We start from the raw sequence: 20406 nt of genomic DNA on the forward strand, positions 1-20406 counted from the left end.
TTAATTGACCATAGTGTCTAGGTGTATTTCTGGGTTCTCTATTCTGTTCCATTGCTCCTTATGTCTGTTTTGGTACCACTACCACCCTGTCTTGATTACTGTAGCTTTATAATATTGTCTGAAGTCTGGGAGAGTTATGTCTCTTGCTCGTTCTTTGGTTTTTTTCCTCAGGATAGCTCTGGCAGTTCTGTGTCTTTTATGGTTCCATATAAATTTTTGGATTGTTTGTTCTTGTTCTGTGAAAAATGTCATGTGTAATTTGATAGGGATTGCACTGACACTCTATATTGCTTTGGGCAGTATGGCCATTTTATTTTATTTTATTTTATTTTTTTTGTCTTTTTTGCTGTTTCTTGGGTCACTCCCACGGCATTTGGAGGTTCCCAGGAGAGGGGTCCAATCGGAGCTGTAGCTGCCAGCCTACCCCAGAGCCACAGCAACATGGGATCCGAGCCGCGTCTGCAACCTACACCACAGCTCACGGCAACATCGGATCGTCAACCCACTGAGCAAGGGCAGGGATCGAACCCGCAACCTCATGGTTCCTAGTCGGATTCGTTAACCACTGCGCCACGACGGGAACTCCAGTATGGCCATTTTAATAATATTAATTCTTCCAATCCAGGAGCATAGAATATCTTGCCGTTTCTCTGAATCCTCTTTAATTTCCTTGAAAAATGTTTTATAGTTCTTAGCATATAAGTCTTCCACCTCCATTGTCAGGTTTCTTCCTAGGAATTTAATTTTGCAGGGTGTGATTTTAAAAGGTATGGTATTTTTACATTCCTTTTCTAATTTTCCATTGTTAGTATGCAGAAATGCAACCAATTTCTGAATGTTGATATTGTATCCTGCTACTTTGCTGAATTCATTGATCAGTTCAAGTAGTTTTTGTGTGGAATGCTTAGGGTTTTCTATATATAGATAGTATCATGTCATCTGCATAGAGTGATCATTTTACCTCTTCTCTTCCAATCTGGATACATTTTACTTCTTTTGTTTGTTGGATTTCCATGCCAAGGACTTCCAATACTATGCTGAAGAAAAGTGGTGAGAGTGGGCATCCTTTTCTTCTTCTAGATTTTAGTAGGAAGGCTTTCGGCTTTTCTCTTTTGAGTATTATATTAGCTTTGGGTTTGTCATCAATGGCTTTGATTAGGATAAGGTATGTTCCCCCTATACACACTTTGGTAAGAGTTTTTTATCATGAATGGATGTTGGATTTTGTCAAATGCTTTTTCTACATCTACTAAGGTGATCATGCGGTTTTTGACTTTTCTTTTGTTAATGCGATGTATGACATTGATTGATTCACATGTGTTGAATCATCCTTGTGAACCTGGGATGAATCCCACTTGGTCATGGTATATGATTTTTATTTATTTATTTATTTTGCTTTTTAGGGCTGCACCTGTGGCATATGAAAGTGCCCTGACTAGGGATCAAATCAGAGACACAGCCACCAGCCTATACCACAGCCACATCAAAGTGAGATCTGAGCCACATCTGAGACCTACACCACAGCTCATGGCAATGCTTGATCCCCAACCCACTGAGCAAGGCCAAAGAAGAACCCACATCCTCATGGATACCTGTTGGATTCATTTCTGCTGTGCCACAACAGGAACTCTGTGTATGACCATTTTTACATGTTGTTGGATTCAGTTAGCTAAAATGTTGTTGAGAATTTTTGTGTCTGTATTCATCAAAGATATTGGCATATAATTTTCTTTTTTGGTAGTATTTTTGGTTTTGGTATTAGGGTGATGTTGGCTTTATAGAATGTCTTTGTGAGTGTTCCTTCTTTTTCAACCTTTTGAAAAATTTAAGAAGGATGGGTATAAGTTCTCCTTTTATTGTTGGTAGGATTCCCCTCTGAAGCCATCTTGTCCTGGACTTTTGTTTGTAGGGAGTGTTTTATGATATATTCAATTTCATTTCTAGTGATCAGTCTATTTAATTGATCTATTTCTTCTTGATTCAGATTTTGCAGGCTGTAAGTCTCTAGAAAATTGTCCATTTCTTCTAGGTTGCCAAATTTGTTAGCATGTAAATTGTTCATAGTATTTTGTGTTTTTTTTTATTTCTGCAGTATCTGTTGAGATTTCTCCTTTTTCATTTCTTATTCTGTTTATTTGAGTTCTTTCTCTCCTCTTCTTGGTGACTCTGGCCAGTGGTTTGTCAATTTTGTTTACCCTTTCAAAGAACCAGCTCTTGGCTTTATTGATTATTTCTGTTGTTTTTTGAACCTCTATTTTATTGATTTCCTCTCTGATCTTTATGATTTCCTTCCTTCTGCTCACTTTAGCTTTTGTTTGTCCTCTTTTTATAATTATTTTAGGTAGTGGGTTAAGTTGTTGATTAGAGATTTTTCTTCTTTTTTGAGGAAGGCCTGTTTTTCTAAGAACTTCCCACTAAGAACTGCTTTTAGGCTGACCATAGAGGGTTTTTTTTATATATAATTATTTTTTTATTACTCAAATGAATTTATCACATCTGTAGTTATATAATGATCATAACAATCTGATTTCACAGGATTTCCATCCCATAGTCCAGGCACATCCCCCCACCCCCCAAACTGTCTCCTCCAGAGACCATAAGTTTTTCAATGTCTGTGAGCCAGCATCTGTTCCGCAAAGAAGTTCAGTCTGTCCTTTTTTCAGATTCCACATGTCAGTGAAAGCATTTGATGTTGGTGTCTCATTGTATGGCAGACTTCACTTAGCATGGTAGTTTCTAGGACCATCCATGTTGCTAAAAATGCCAGTATTTCGTTCTTTTTAGTGGCTGAGTTAATTTACATTGTGTATATGTACTACATCCTCTTGATACACTCCTCTGTCAGTGGGCATTTAGGTTGTTTCCATGTTTTGGCTATTGTAAATAGTGCTGCAATGAACATTGGAGTACATGTGTCTTTGTGAGTCATGATTTTTCTCCGGGTAGATGCCCAGGAGTGGGATTGCTGGATCAAATGGTAGTTCTATCTTTAGTTTTCTGAGGAATCTCCATACTGCTTTCCACAGTGGTTGCACCAATTTACAATCCCACCAACAGTGTACTAGTGTTCCTTTTTCTCCACACCCTCTCGAGCACTTATTGTTTGTAGACTTTTGGATGATGACCATTCTGGCTGGTGTAAGGTGGTACCTCATTGTGGTTTTGATGTGCATTTCTCTAATAATGAGTGATGTTAAACATCTTTTCATGTGTTTTTTGGCCATCTGTATGTCTTCTTTGGAGAACTGTCTGTTTAGATCTTCTGCCCACTTTTTGATGGGGTTGTTTGGGGTTTTTTTGTTGTTGTTGTTGTTTTGTTTTGGTAAGGAGTTGCTGAAGGTGTTTGTAAATTTTGGAGATTAATCCCTTGTCAATTGATTCACTTGCGAAGATTTTCTCCCATTCCGTGGTTTGTCTTTTTGTGTTGTTTAGGGTTTCCTTTGCTGTGCAGAAACTCTGAAGTTTGATTAGGTCCCATTTGTTTATTTTTGTTTTTATTGTCAATACTCAAAGAGGTGGATCTGAGAAGATGTTGCTGTCGTTTATGTCAGAGGGTGTTTGGCCTATGTTTTCCTCTAAGAGTTTTATTGTGTCTGGTCTTAAATCTAGGTCTTTAATCCATTTTGAGTTTATTTTTGTATATGATTTAGGTCCTACAGAGTTTGAATGGTTGTGTTTTCATTATCTTTTGTCAAGGTATTTTTTAATTTCCCTTTTGATTTCCTTGTGAACACATTGTTTTTTTAGTAGCATGTTGTTTATAGTCTCCATGTAGTCAACTTTTTCTCATTTTTTTCCTATCATTGATTTCTAGTTTCAGGCCATTGTGGTCAGAGAAGATGCTTGAAATAATGTCTATACACTTAGATTTGTTGAGGTTAGTTTTGTGCACCAGTATGCAGTCAATCCTTGAAAATATTCCATGTGCACTTGAAAAAAATGTATATTCTGATATTCTTGGATGTCCTTCCTGAAAATGTCAATGAAGTCTAACTTTTATATTGTGTCATTTAGGATCTCTGCTGCCTTATTGATTTTCTGTCTAGAGGATCTTTCCATTGATGTGAGTAGGATGTTAAATTCTCCTATTATTGTATTCCCATCAATTTCTCTTTTTATGTCTGTTAGCATTTATGTATTTGTGTACTCCTAAAATTAGGGGCATATATATTAAAGATTTTAATACCCTCTTCTGGAATGGCTCCCTCTATCATTAAATAGTGTCCTTCTTTATTTCTATGGACTTTGTGTTGAATTCTATTTTGTCTGATATGAGTATTGGAACTCCTGCTTTCCTGTCTTTTCCCATTTGCATGAAATATCTTTCCCCAGCCCTTCACTTTCAATTTATATGTGTCCTTTGCCCTAAGATGGGTCTCTTGTAGACAGCATTATTGTAGGCTCTTCTTTTTTTAAATCCAGTCTGCCACTCTATGTCTTTTGATTAGAGTGTTTAGTCCATGGACATTCCAGGTAATTATTGATAAATATGTATTTAGTAAACACCCCTTTTTTTTTTTTTTTTTTAGGACCTCAACCACAGCATATGAAAGTTTCCAGGGTGGGGTGAAATTAGACCTATATCTGCCGGCCTAGGCCATAGCCACAGCAAAGCAGGATCCAAGGCACGTCTGCAACATACACCACAGCTTACATAATGCCAGGTCCATGACCCTACTTCCATTTTAAATCTTGTCTTCCAGTTGATTCTATGTTTGGCTTGATAGTCATATAGGTTTAAACATGTTCTTAAAAAAAAGAGTCTATATTTTCTTACTTTCCTTCTCCACATTTTGTGATTTTGAAGTCCTTTTTTAACATCTTCATGTTTGCTCTTTTGCTGTTCCTTTTGTTTATCATCACTTTTACAATAAGTTTTTTGTTTGCTTTTTGTTTTTAGATCTGTATACTGGCTTATTTAAATGATTGCTTCCAATTGTGATTTCCTCCATCCTATTTTTTCTTACTTTTTTTTTTTTATTTAGAGGAGCCCTTTCAGTATTTCTTTTAGAATTGGTATAGTATTGCTATACACTTTTAGTTTTTGTTTGTTGGAGAAATTCCTTATTTCTCCTTCTATTTTAAATTATATTCTCACTCAGTAGAGTATTCTAGGCTGCAAATTTTTCCCTTTTAGAACTTTAAAGGGAACTTGGCACTCCCTTCAGGCACTGTAGTTTTTCTGTAGAGAAATCATAGCCTTATGGGTGTTCCCTTGTAATTAACTCTTTGTTTTTCTCTTGCTGCCTTTAGAATCCTCTCTTTAGCTTTAGCTTTTGCCATTTTTATTATAATATGTGTTGGCATGGGCCTGTTTGTGTTTGACTTGTTTGGGGCCATCTGTGCTTCCTGTATCTTGATATCTGTTTCCTTTAGATCTGGAAAGTTTTCAGCCATAAGTTCTTCAAATAAATTTTCAATCCCTTTTTCTTTTTCTTGTCCTTCCATAATCCCTTTTATGCATAGATTGGCCTATTTTGTATTATCCCATAGATTTCTTTTGTTGCTTTCATATTTTTATTTGGTTTTCTGAATGTCCTGATTGAGTGATTTCCATTATTCTATTTTCCAAGTGACTAATTCATTCTCTGCCTTATTCATTCTGCTTTTCAGTGCCGTTAACTCAGCTTGTCTCTGCAATTGAATTTTCTAATTTTTCTTGGCTCTTCCTTATATTTTCTATTTCCTTTGTAATCTGCTGTTCATATCTGCTCTTAATTCCTGAATTTAGTATTTTTGCTATCTACTTTTTGAACTCTGTGTCTGTTAGACTGCTTCTTCCAGGGTAGTCTCCTGTTCTTTTAATTGGAAGTGCTTCCTGAGATAATTCATTTTGCTTATATATATATATTTTTTTATCCTGTAAGTTTAGGGAAAACAACTACTGTAGTCCTTGAGGGCTGTTTATATGTGAGAGTGACCATTAGTATTTTGTGAGAGCTGCTCTTGTGTCTCTTTCCTCAGTGTATGTATGTTATTATCCCCTTAATATGGTGTCAGATTTGCTTCCAGGGAGATGGATACAATGGGCAGGGTTAGTAGCCAGTGCTTCGTTGCTGGGACTTTGACTGTTGCAAGGAGCTACATGGAAGTGGTACAGGCTGCTCCTAGTTGCAGCGTCCTGGGAAGTGGCAGTGATCCTCAGGCAAGTGTAGGTGGCACCAGAGAGTTTGGCAGTGGAAACAGCAGGGTGTTTGTGTTTACAGGGGAGTGAGAGCAACAACATATGGTACTCAGTTGCTATGACCTCCTCTGTGCCAACCTCTGAGGTGCCTGGGGCAGCAGGTGGTGCCTGTTCATGGACCCCTAGTGGTGTCAGGCCATGCCCACCTCTGGTGTCTGAAATAACTGCAGTGTTTGTCCCTGCTGCCTGTAGATTACACAAGAGGTGCTTCATCATGCTTAGCTCCTCACTGCTTTTAGCCTGCTCAAGAGGCACCCTGTCACATGTAGCCTGCATAAGAGGTTCCCTATCACCCATAGCCCATGGGAGCAGTGGCTTACCATGTCTGTCCTGTGCCATAGATGCCCTGCCCTCTGAGAGTCTGTGTATGTACAGGGAAAATACTTATGGTAGTCTGCCCCTACTTCTCATGCCTTCCCCAACAATGGTTCCTTGTTTCTCCTTTGAGCCAAGACCTCCTCCTTGGTTCCCTTAGCTGTGGAGCTCTGTTCCCCAGCCCATGGCATACCACCTCCTAGCACCTTAGGCTGTCTCCACACAACCAACCCTTGGCATCTCCCAGGAACTGACCTCCAGAGCCTGAGTCTCAACACCTGCCCCTGCTCAAGGACCTCAAGGTGTGGTGTCCAAGGTCAGTGGTACCAATGGTCTGTGCATCTGTCACTCTGGAAAAAAAAACTCTTCAGGAAGTGGGCATAGCAGACCTACCTCAAAATAATAAAGGCCATATATGACAAACCCACACCACTTATTCTCAATGGTGAATAGCTAAAAGCATTTTCTCTAAGATCAGGAACAAGACAAGGATGTACACTCTCACCACTTTTCTTCAACATAGTTTTGGAAGTCCTAGACATCACAATCAGATAAGAAAAAGAAATGAAAAAAATCCAAATTGTAAAAGAAGAGTAAAATTGTTGCTATTTGAGGATGGCATGGTACTATACATAGAAAACACTAAAGATACTACCAGAAAACTATTAGAGCTCATCAATGAATTCAGTAACATTGTAGGATGCAAAATGAATATAGATACATCCCTTACATTCCTATACACGAACAATATATAAGATCAGGAAGATAAATTAAGGAAATAATCCCATTTGCCATTGCATCAAGAAGAATAAAATAGCTAGAAATAAACCTACCTAATGGAGAAAAAGAGAAAAAGACAGGTGCTCCTAAAACTATAAGACACTGATCAAAGAAATAGAAGATGGCACAAATGGATGGAAAGATACACCCTGTTTTTGGACTGGAAGAATCAACTTTGTCAAAATGACTATACTACCTAAGGCAATTTACAGATTCAACACAATCCCTATCAAATTACCAATGGTATGTTTCAAAGAACTAGAACATAAAATTTAAAAATCTGCATGGAAACACACACACACATACACGCACATACACACACACACACACACACACACACACACACACACACAAACCCTGAATAGCCAAAGCAATCTTGAAAAAGAGAAATGAAGCTGGAGAAATTATGCTCCCTGACTTCAGACTATAGTACAAAGCTGTAGCCATCAAAAAAAAATTGTCCTGGCACAAAAACAAATATAGATCAATGGAACAGGATAGAAAACCCAGAAATAAACCCACTCACCAATGGTCAATTAATCTATGGCAAAAGAGGAAAGAATAAACAATGGAGAAAAGACAGTCTCTTCAATAAGTGGTGCTGGGAAAACTGGACAGCTACATGTAAAAGAATAAAATTAGAACATTCTCTAATATCATACACAAAAATAAACTCAAAATGTATTCAAAACCTAAATGTAAGACCAGATACTATAAAACCTATAGAGAAAAACATAGGCAGGACACTCTTTGACATAAATCACAGCAATATCTTTTTGTATCCACCTCTAAGTACAATGGAAATCAAAACAAAAATAAATAAATGAGACCTAATTAATGATAAAATATTTTGCACAGCAAATGAAACCATAGACAATATGAAAATACAACCTATATAAGGGGAGGAAATATTTTCAAATGATGCAACTGATAAGAGATTAATCTCAACAATATACAAACTGCTCATAAATCTCAATATGAAATACACACACACACACACACACACACACACAAACTTATTTCCAAAACATAAAAGAGAATCACAGACATAGAAAACAAACTTACAGTTACCAAAGGGGAAAAAGAGGTGGTAGGAGGTATGAATCAGGAGTCTATAATTACATATATATGATACTATATATAAAATAGATAATCAACAAGGGGCAACTATATAGCATAAGGAAATATACTCAATATTCTGTAATAACTTATAAGAGGAAAGATTCTGAGACTATATATATATATATATATATATATATATATATATATCTGAATCATTGTGCTATATGTGCTGAAAGTAACACAATATTAAAATTAACTATACTTAAACTGAAAAAAATATTAAACAAAAAAATTAGGGACATCTGTTCATCCAAAAAAAAAATACAAATAGAAAAGTTTAGCCCTGGGATAGGAGAAGTTATTTATAAAGGGTGTAATATTTTAAAGACTAGTATGCAGAATTAAATATGCTACAAATAAACAATAAAAATTCAACTCAATATAAAAACACACAAGAGACTTACTTGAAAAGACATTTCACAAAAGAAATATTCAAGTTGTCAAGAAATATGCAAAACTTACCAGTCATCACAAGAAAAGCAAATTAAAATCACCATATGATACTGCCACCAAATCCATGAGACTGCCTAAAAGGAGAAAGACTGATAATATCAAGTGTTAGAATGAAGAACAATGCAAATGTTCATATAATACAGGTAGGAGTGAAAATTAGTACAACCACTTTGGAAACTGTCTTGCAGTAATGAATTAAGGTGAACATAAGCATATCCACTAGCTAGTAAGACCACCCCTAATTATATCCCAAACAGCAATGCATACAAACGCACACCAAAATTGATGTACAGAATACCCACAATAACATCACTATTCATAATAGCCCAATATTGGAAACAACACGTTATCCATCACAGGCAGAATGTATAAAAAGTGTTTCATTCATAAGATGAAATATATAAAAAGCAAACTCAGCAAACTCCTGTAAAGAACCAGACAGTAAATATTTTGGGCTTTGAGTACCATTTGGTCTCTGTCACAACTGCTCAACTCTGCTTTTGTAGTGTTAAGGCAGTCATAGATAATCCATAAACAAATGAGTCAATAAGTATAGCTGTTTTTCAAGAAAAGTTTGCCAACCTCTGTCATTTCCATTGTAGCAATGGAAATGAATGAATTAATGCTATGCTGAAAAACATGGAAGACTCTGGAGTGGGAGAGAGGAGATGGGATTAAATTGGTGGAATAAAAGGAGCTCAACTTCTCTCATAAAAACAACAAAATTACAACCAAATGATGAACAACCTTCAACCAAATGGACTGGAAACTTTCAAAAAGATGTCCTACTCCAGAAGACAAAGAGGAGGCCACATTAAGAGGTAGTAGGGGTGATTGCATTATATTAGCAACCCCATACCTCCTTGGTGGGAAGCTTACAGACCGGAAAGTAACTGTATTGCAGAGACTCACCTAGAGGAGTGAGAGTTCTGAGCCCTGTATCAAATCCCCACACCTGGGGATCTGGCATTGGGAGAAAAAGCCCCTGGAGCATCTGTCATTGAAGGCTAGTGGGGCTTGTGCACAGGAGCTCCATAGGACTGGGGGAGGTAGAGACCCCATTCTTTAAAGGCACATGCAGAATTTCATGTGCACTAGATCCCAGGGCAAAGCAAATGCTCCAAAGGAATCTGGGTCAGAGATGAATGCAATTCTTGGAGGATCTCCTGAGAAAACAGGGGGTGACTGTAGCTTGTTGTGGGGGAAGGTCATTGGGGACAGAGATTTCAGGAATATTCATCAGCATGTGTTTCTCTGGAGGTGGCTATTTTGGAAAAATCTAGCCATGCACATCAGCACTGAGAAGCCCCAGGCCAAACAACAATCCAGGTGGGATCACAGCCCCTCCCATCAGTAAACTGGCTGCCTAATGGCCCCCTAGGCACACAGCCACCTCTAATCTCACCCCAGAGAAAACCCCACCTACTGGAGGGATAAGAATCAGCCCCACTTTCCAGTGGGCAGGAACCATTCCCTCCCATCAGGAATCCTACAGCAAGCCCCCATACCAATTTCAGCCACAAGGGGGGCAGACACCAGAAGTAAGAGAGGCTACAATTCTATTGTCTGCAAAAAGAACACCACACAAAAAAACCTATAAAAATGAAAAGACAGACAACTATAACTCAGATGAGGGAGAAAGGAAAAAAACCAGGAAAACAGCTAAGTGTTCAGGAGATTCTCAGCCCCCAGGAAAAAGACTTTAGACTGATGATAGTAAAGATAATGCAGGACATTGGAAATAGACTGGAGGCAAAGACAGATAATTTACGGGAAACACTGAGCAAAGAAATACAAGATATAAAACTTAAACAAGAAGAGATGCAAAATACAATAAGAAATAAAAAATTCATTAGAAGCAGCCAACAGCAGAATATGGGAGGCAGAAGAACAAATAAGTGATGCGGAGGACAGATGAGACATAGTCACTGATGTGGAACAGAAAAGAGAAAAAAGACTGAAAAGAAATGAAGAGAGTCTCAGAGATCTCTGGGACAATGTTAAGTGCACCAACATCCATATTATAGGGATGCAAGAAGGAGAAGAGAGAGAGAGAAAGGGACAGAAAAAATATTCAGAGATAATAGCCAAAAAATTCCCTAACATGGGAAAGGAACCACTCATTCACATCCAGGAAGCACAAAATGTATCATATAAACTGAACCCAAGGAGGAACAACCCGACACATATTAATCAAACTGACCAAAATTAAAGACAAAGAGAAAATATTGAAACAGCTAAGGAAAAGAAACAAATAACATACAAGGGAACCCCGATAAGGTTATTAGCAGATTTTTCAGCAGAAACTCTGCAAGCCAGAGAGAGTGGCATGATAACATGATGAAAGGAAAAAACCTCCAACCAAGATTACTTTACTCATCAAAGTTCTCATTGAGATTTGAAGTAAAAATCAAAAGCTTTACAGATAAGTAAAAGCTAAGAGAATTCAGCAACACTAAATCATTTTTACAACAAATGCTAAAGGAACTTCTCTAGGCAGGAAAGAAAAGGCCACAACCAGAAACAAAAATACCACAAAAATGACAAGGCTCATCAGTAAAGGTACATAAACACTAAAGATAGGAAATGATCCATGCACAATTATGCCACCAAAATCAGAAATCATGAGAAGAGGAGGGTATAAATGCAAAACACTGGAGATGCACTTAAATTAAGAAACCAATAACTTAAAATATTCTCACTTGTATATATAGACATATCAAAACTTCAGAGTAACTGCAAACCAAAAATCCACAATTGATACACAAACAAATAAGAAAAATCAACTCAATTACAACACTAAAGATAGTCACCAAACCACAAGAGGAGAGAACAAGAGAAGAAGGAAAGAAAAATGAGCAACAAAAACAAATCTAAAGCAATTAATAAAATGGCAATAAGAACATACATTACCTTAAATGTTAATGGACTAAATGCCCCAACCAAAAGACATAGGCTGGCTTGAATGGATACCAAAACAAGACCCATATATATATGCTATCTTCAAGAGACCCATTTCACTTCTAGGGACACATACAAATTGAAAGTAAGAGCATGGAAGAAAATATTCCATGCAAATGGGAATCAAGAGAAAGCTGGAGTAGCAGTACTCAGATCAGACAAAATAGACCTTAACATGAAGAATGTTTTAAGAGACAAGGAAGGACACTACATAATAATCAAAGGATCAATCCAAGAAGAAGATTAAACAATTTTAAATATCTACGTACTCAACAAAGGATCACCACAATATATAAGGCAACTGCTAACAACCTAAGAGGACAAATCGTCAATAACACAATAATAGTGAGGATCTTTAACACCCCACTTACAGCAAGGGACAGATCATCCAGGCAGAAAATCAATAAGGAAACACAGGCCCTGAATGATGCATTAAACCAGATGGACTTAATAGATATTTATAGGACTTTCCATCCAAAAGCAACAGAGTACATACTCTTCTCAAGTGCACATGGAACACTCTCTAATATTGATCACATCCTGTGCTGCAAATCAAGCCTCGGTAACTTTAAGAAAATTGAAATCATATCAAACCTCTTTTCTGACCACAACGCTATATGACTGGAAATCAACAATAAGAAAAAAACTGCAAAAAACACAAACACGTGGAGACAAAACAACATGCTACTAAACAACCAATGGATCATTGAAGAAATCAAGGAGGAAATTAAAAAATACCTAGAAGCAAATGACAACAAAGATACAATACTCCAAAACCTATGGGATGTAGCAAAAGCAGTTCTAAGAGGAAAGTTTAGAGCAATAAAAGCCTACCTGGGGAAACAAGAAAAAGTTCAAATAAACAACCTAACTTTACATCTAAAGCAGATAGAAAGAGAAGAACGGACAAGACCTAAAGTTAGTAGAAGGAAAGAAATCATAAAGATCAGAGCAAAAATCAATGAAATAGAAATGAAGAAAACCATAGAAAAGATCAATGAAACGAAAGGCTGGTTCTTTGAAAAGATCAATGAAATTCATAAACCCTTATAAGACTCATCAATAAAAAAAGAGAGAGGACTCAAATCAATAAAATTAGAAATGAAAAAGGAGAAGTAACAACGGACATCACAGAAATACAAAGGATCATAAGAAACTGCTATATGCAACTATACACCAATAAAACAGAAAACCTAGAAATGTACAAATTCTTAGAAAAGTACAATCTTCCAAGACTAAACCAAAATGAAATAGAAAAGATGAATGGACCAATCACAAGTATTGAAATTGAAACTGTGATTTAAAAACTTCCAACAAACTGAAGTCCATGACCAGATGGCTTCACAGGCAAATTCTATCAAACATTTAGAGAAGATCTAACATTTATCCTTCTGAAACTTTTCCAAAAAAATCACAGAGGAAAGAACACTCCCAAACTCATTCTATGAGGCCACCATCACCCTGATACCAAAGCCAGACAAAGATACCACAAAAAAAGAAAATCACAGGCCAACTTCACTGATGAACATAGATGTAAAAATCCTCAACAACATACTAGCAAACCAAATCCAACAATACATTAAAAGGATTTCCCATCATGACCAAGTAGGATTTATCCCAGGGAGGCAGGATTCTTCAACATATGCAAATCAATCAGTGTGATACACCACATTAACAAACCAAAGCATAAAAACCATATGATCCTCTCAATAGATGCGGAAAAAGCCTTTGACAAAATCCAACACCCATATCTGATAAAAACCCTTCAGAAAGTGGGCATAGCAGGAACCTACCTCAACATAATAAAGGCCATATATGACAAACCCAAAGCTAACATCATTCTCAATGGTGAAAAGCTGAAAGAATTCCTGCTGAGATCAGGAATAAGACAAGGATGTCCACTCTCACCACTACTATTCAACATAGTTTTGGAAGACCTAGCACAGCAATCAGAGAAGTAAAAGAAATAAAAGGAATCCAACTTGGAAAGGAAGAAGTAAAACTATCACTGTTTGCAGATGACATGATATTATACCTAGAAAATCCTAAAGACTCTACCAGAAAACTGTTAGAGCTCATCAATGAATTGGGCAAAGTTGCGGGACACTAAATTAATACACAGAAATTAACCGCATTTCTATACACTAACAATGAAAGATGAGAAAGAGAAATTAGGGAAGCAATTCTGTTTACCATTGCATCCAAAAGAATAAAATACTTAGGAATAAACCTTCCTAGAGAGACAAAAGACCCATACTTTGAAAACTATAGGACACTGATGAAAGAAATCAAAGATGACACAAACAGATGGAAAGACATACCATGCTCTTGGATTGGAAGAGTCAATATTATCAAAATGACTACACTACCCAAGGCAATCTACAGATTCAATGCAATCCCTTTAAAATTACCAAGGACATTTTCACAGAATTAGAACAAAAATTTTTAAACTTTGTTTGGAAGCACAAAATACCCAGAATAACCAAAGACATCCTGAAAAAGAAAAATGGAGCTAATGGTATCAGGCTCTGTAAATTCAGTCTATACTACAAAGCTACAGTCATCAAAACCATATGGTTCTGGCACTAAGACAGAAATATAGGTCAGTGGAACAGGATTGAAAGCCCAGAAATAAATCCATACACCTACCATCAACTAATCTATGACAAAGGAGGCAAGAATATACAATGGAGAAAAGACTGCCTGTTCAATAAGTGGTGCTGGGAAAAATCACATCTACATGTAAAAGAATGAAATTAGAACACTTCCTAACACGATACACAAAATAAACTCAAAATGGATTGAAGACCTAAATATAAGATAGACCATAAAACTCTAGGAGGAAAACATAGGCCAAACGATTTCCCACATAAACCTCAGCAAAATCTTTTCAGATCTACCTCCTAGAGTAATGACGATAAAAACAAAAATAAACAAATGGGACTTAATTAAACTTAAAAGTTTCTGCACAGCAAAAGAAACCCTAAACAAAACAGAAAGACAACTCACAGAATGGGAGTAAATATTTGCAACTGAGGTGACTCACAAGGGATTAAGCTCCAAAATTTATAAATCCCTCCTGCATCTCAGAACCAAAAAAACAAAAAACAAAAACCCATCAAAAAGTTGGCAGAAAATCTAAATGGACAGTTCTCCAAAGAAGACATACAGATGGCCAAAAAACACAGGAAAAGATGCCCAACATCACTAATTATTAGTGAAATGTAAACCAAAACCACTATGAGGTACGACCTGACACCAGCTAGGATGGCCATCATCAAAATTCTACAAACAATAAGTGCTTGAAAGGGTGTGGAGAAAAAGGAACCCTAGTACACTGTTGGTGGTGGGAATGTAAATTGGTGCAACCACTGTGGAAAACAGCATGGAGATTCCTCAGAAAATTAAAAATAGAATTACCCTTTGATAATTCCCACTCCTGGGCGTCTATCCAGAGAAAACCATGATTCAAAAAGACACATATACTCCAGTGTTCATTGCAGTATCAAATACAATAGCCAAGACATGGAAACAACCTAAATGTCCCATTCACAGAGGAGTGGATGAAGAAGAAGTGGTACATATACACAATGGAATATTACTCAACCATTAAAAGGAAAGAAATAACATCATTTTTAGCAACATGGATGGACCTAGAAATTATCATGCTAAGTGAAGTCAGTCAGACAGTGAGACACCAACATCAAATCCTATCACTTACATGTGGCATCTAAAAAAAGGACATCATGAACTTCTTTGCAAAACAGATACTGATTCACAAACTTTGAAAAACTTATGGTTTGCAAATAAGACTGAATGGGGGGATGCACTGAGGGTTTGGAATGGAAATGCTATAAAATTTGGTTGTGATGATTGTTGTACAGCTATGAATGTAATAAAATTCATTGAGTAATTTAAAAAAAAGAAAAGCATGGATGAGTTTCACTATGTAATGTTGAGAAAAGAATGTACTCTGAAAGGGGAAGAAGAATATTGCGAAGGGCATGAGGGAGGATTAAATATTCTATTTAATGACCTAGGTGGTTTTTAGATGTATTCACTTTGTGGTCATCCATTGAGCTGTAGAATTATGATTTGTGCACATTATGCACATACATATATCACAATAAAGACTTTACTAAACAATAATTACTTAAAAGAACTAAAAGATGATTCAGGGATAACCTAGAGATACTTTGCTTTGAAGAAATCAATGAAAGTAGCCAGATAATATAAGATAATGTATTTTCATAATGTATTTGGGGGTAACTTTAATTTTACTTTGTGCATAGGGTACTTGGCAAAATTGGGTGGCCATTTACTGCTCACAGATGAAATTGAAGTCATGATTGAGGGTAAGTATTGAAATTATAATGAAATCTTTAAGTATGGGCCTAAATAACTTCACTATTTATTATTCACTTTATATATGAGTTCTATAGTGGTGCCAGGAATGGGAAGAGAGTGGTTGAGGTGGGTAGGTGGTTAAGAGGGAATCAATGGAAGAAGTGGGTTAAGGGGGCATATTTTTTCTTTTCTATTCTTTCTCTCTGTTTCAATATCTACATCTATACCTCTCATTATTTGAAACCTAACAATCATCCTAGAATCCTTGGGAACTACAGAAAGTTAAGAATTCATTCACTCATTTATCCACTCAATAATTATTTTTCCAGCATTGACTGTGTGGCCACACCATTCTATCTGTAGAACATACAACAGCAGACAAAGCAAATCCCCCAGAAAGTTTACATTATAGGGCATAGCAACGTATAGTTGCAGAAGAAGAAATTAAAGAAGGGTAATGTTTATTCTATTAAAATGTTTGGATCATCAGTATCTCTCTCTCAGCCTCTGCCTATTTCCTCTTTGGGATAAGATATACAAACAGGTGATGTAGAAAATACAGTGGCTGCCTTCTTTTATTTTTTTTTACAATTTTTTTGTAATTATAAGTTACAATTTTTTGTAATATATTTTAGAGCAGTTTTAGATTAACAGAAAAACTGAGTGGAAGATACAGAGATTTCAGAGTTCCCTTGTGATGCAGGGGGGTTAAGGATCTGGCATTGTCACTGCCATAGCTTAGGTCACTGCTGTGGTGTGGGTTCAACCCCTGGCCCAGGAACTTCCACCAGTGTGCATGCAGAAAAAAAAAAAAAAAGAGAGAGAGAGAGAGAGATAGAGAGAGAGATTTCCCATGTACCTCCTACCCCCACACATGCATAACCTCTCCCAATTACCAACATTCCCCACTAGATGGCACCCCTACAGAACTCAGTACATTGGCTACAACTGATGAACCTGTATTGACACATCCTCTTCCTTCTTTTTTTTTTTTTCATTTTTTATCCATTCATTTGTCATTCAGTACTTATTTGTTGACCACCTGCTAAATACTAAGCACTGTAATTCTCCCTCCATATCTCTCAGAATATTTTTCTTCTTTCTCTCTTCCTCCTCCTCTTGCTCTCTCTTTTCTAAATTTGTCCTATTTTCCCTCTCTACTTATTTTTATTAGGAAATAAAACTATAATGTCCCACAAGTTCAGCATCTGGATATAATTATATTAGCATGTTGTTATATACCTTATCACAGATATTCTTAAAGGATGTAAGCTATTACATATTTATTTTTAAAACTATCCTGTTTTAAAATGTTTTCACTTATACGTCATAAACATTTTTCAGGTCAAGAAATATAGCTGTGCATCATCATGTTAATGTGTATGTGTTATTTCACTTTGTGATATTTCTAATTTTAAAGCATTTCCCTATTGTGAACATTTAGAATGGTCCAATTTTTTTCATTATTATGAGCAATAATACCAAACCTCTTCATGAATATATATTGATGCTATCTAGAAGATGGCTGAGCACATAATAGGCACTCAATAAATTTTTTTGTCTTTTTAGGGCCTCACCCAGGGCATATGGAGGTTCCCAGGTTAGGGGGTCTAATCGGAGCTGTAGCCACCAGCCTACACTACAACCACAGCAATGCCAGATCTGAGCCACATCTGTGATCTACACCACAGCTCAAAGCAAGGCCGGATCCTTAACCCACTGAGCAAGGCCAGTGATCGAACCTGAAACATCATGGTTCCTAGTCAGATTCGTTTCCACTGCACCACAACTGGAACTCCCCTGGCACTCAGTAAATTCTCAGTGAATATTTCCACTATCCTTTTAATGAGGTCTGGTGAGGACAGGGGATAAAAACTTCCTGGATGCTACTTGTCAAAGTAACAAAAATTGGAGTAGAGGAAAGGAGCAGGGGGCTTCTGTGAAAAGTGGTGAGGCTATTTAGGGTTAGAGCTGCTCAGACAGACTGTGAGAGAGATACCTTAAACTAATGTCCTTTCCACTGTTACAGCTATTGATCGTGTGCTTCGGGATGAAGATCCTACAATCAGGGAGTTGGCAGGAATAACACAAAAACTTTTTAAGGAAATAGCCCATAGACTGACCTCCTCAAATATTAAACTAAGCTTCCGAAGATTGTTTAACTTCATCTACATCAAAAAATTGAAGCCTCTTTATAATTATAACCTGCCCAAGGACCTGACAGGCAGTCCTATGGAGATTAAAGAAACCAAGAATGATAAGGAAACCTTTATAGAGGATAATTATGAAGATGAATTGGTAAAGAATGAAGACATATCAATAAATAATGGGAGGTTCTTCTGTCTCTTGGAATACCCCTCAGAAAAGGAATGATTTTCCTTTCCCTCTTGATAATTTGAGTATATGTGTAGATGCTTTTCTGAAGGACACTAGAAGATTTGATGTCTTTTCTTTATTCTCAAGTATAGAAATGTGTTGCCTCTTTCTGTCTGAAACTGATCAGAAGACTTACTTCATGAAAAACATTAATAAAATCAAAAAATCATATAAGCAATGTGTGGGATGACAAGCTCTTAGAGCTTGATGATGTCAATACACATGTATTGACATCTTCTAAATGCCAGACACTGTGCTAGAAAGTGGGGATGTTTGGATGATGTAAACAAGGTTCCTGTCCTCAGGAAGGCCACAGCCTAGTGGCACACAGTGTGCTTATTTCCATCCTGCTTGGATGAATGCTCCTTAGTGCAGTATTTACAAAGAAAGAAATGCAATTTGCAGGGGAGGAGGGCTTAGAGCAAATTATTCAAGGTAGAGACATTGAAGCAAGAATAGTATTACGGGAAGCTGGAGAGTTTGTCGTGGATACATGTAGGAAAGAATGTGGAGATCTGAGATCTGAAGGAAAAATTGTGCTGTGCTAATGGCTTTAAACTTTCTGAAATGAAAATTGGATAGTCAACATAGTTACTTGTTTCCATGGCAATCAGGATCCAGTTTAATATTTTATAAGAAAGTTGATATATAAATGTTCATCTGCAGTGATCTTGCTTAACTTAAAAGCTCCAGGCTCATCTTTCACTCCGCTCACCTTACCTTCCTCCCACCCCTGTAACACACCCTAGAAAAACCCGCTCCAGCCACATGGGAGCACTTGTAGATGAAAGACTTGTTTCTTATGTCAACACAGGTGCTGGGGCTTTGTAATGTGTCAACTTGTGGTTCACATGTGTCCATTTCTCTACTGGTTCACCTCACTGATGCGAGGCAGCAGCCATTCCACCTTCCCTTGGGTCTTCCTTCAGCTTCTCTGACTTCTGGGTCAGGTGGGTTAGTAATATTAACAAAGGACACCAGTTTCTCCTTCAGGACACCACATCAACACCATCATTAGGGTTGGAGGCAAAAAGAGACGACGCAGTCCCAAACTTGTGGGTTCTGCCTTGTCCCTACTCTCTATACCCAACCCTCCTTTCCCAACCTCCTGCCTGCAGACTTCAAGCTCCGGCGTCAGATGTAAAGACAGCCACCTTGCAGACAATTCTTAACCTGCTTCCACAATTGCTTATGGTCAAACCTCTAGTTCTGAGTCTCTAATTGAACCCTGGATGATTTCTGAGATGCTTGTTCCAGTTGATCCAAGATACCAGTTCCCCTTGATCAAGTAGTTGAGTGGTGCTCCTATGTTTTGCTTTAATGTCCTGTGTACTTGTCATTGCACCTACCACACTGTATTGAAATTACTAATGTCCTTTTCTTTCTGACCCACAAAATTGAAGTTTCTTGAAAACAGATATTGTATCTTACACTTGCTTAAGTACCCTGAACTCATGGTACCTTCCACCTAATATATTCTCAATGAATATGTGCCAAATAAATAAAATGCTATCAGGACATGTTGCTCTCATGCATCAATAAAAATTTTCAGATATTTATGAGGGTTACTTAATATTAGAAATAACGAAAGAGTGAATTATTTTAAGTTATTCCTTCACCCATGTTATTTCATATTGCCCAGATGTTCCACGTCTAATTTTTCAAAATCAGGGCAAATTTTCTTTCCCACCTTCTAAACTAACAGCTTGCCTAGTATGATAGGTCAAATAATACCCCCCCCAAAGATCTCCAATTCTTGATCCCCAGAATCCATGAATATATTAGCTTACATGGCAAAGGGAACTTTACAGATATGGTGAAATTAAAAAACCTTTATATGGGGAGATGATTCTGAATGATCCAGGCTG

At 37.0% G+C, this 20406-nt stretch overlaps 1 protein-coding gene across 1 annotated transcript in view; it reads left to right on the forward strand.

Annotated features, from left to right (window-relative positions):
• The window catches only part of MROH9 (maestro heat like repeat family member 9), a 112951-nt gene extending 94416 nt beyond the window's left edge, over window positions 1–18535 (forward strand). The window contains exons 21-22 of the mRNA XM_047754383.1: window positions 16108–16170; window positions 18192–18535. Of these exons, the coding sequence (XP_047610339.1) occupies window positions 16108–16170; window positions 18192–18535 (407 nt within the window). The remainder of the gene's footprint in view (window positions 1–16107; window positions 16171–18191) is intronic.
• The last annotated feature ends 1871 nt before the right edge of the window (window positions 18536–20406 follow it).

Source organism: Phacochoerus africanus, chromosome 11 (genome assembly GCF_016906955.1).
Source record: "Phacochoerus africanus isolate WHEZ1 chromosome 11, ROS_Pafr_v1, whole genome shotgun sequence".
Classification (NCBI taxonomy): domain Eukaryota; kingdom Metazoa; phylum Chordata; class Mammalia; order Artiodactyla; family Suidae; genus Phacochoerus; species Phacochoerus africanus.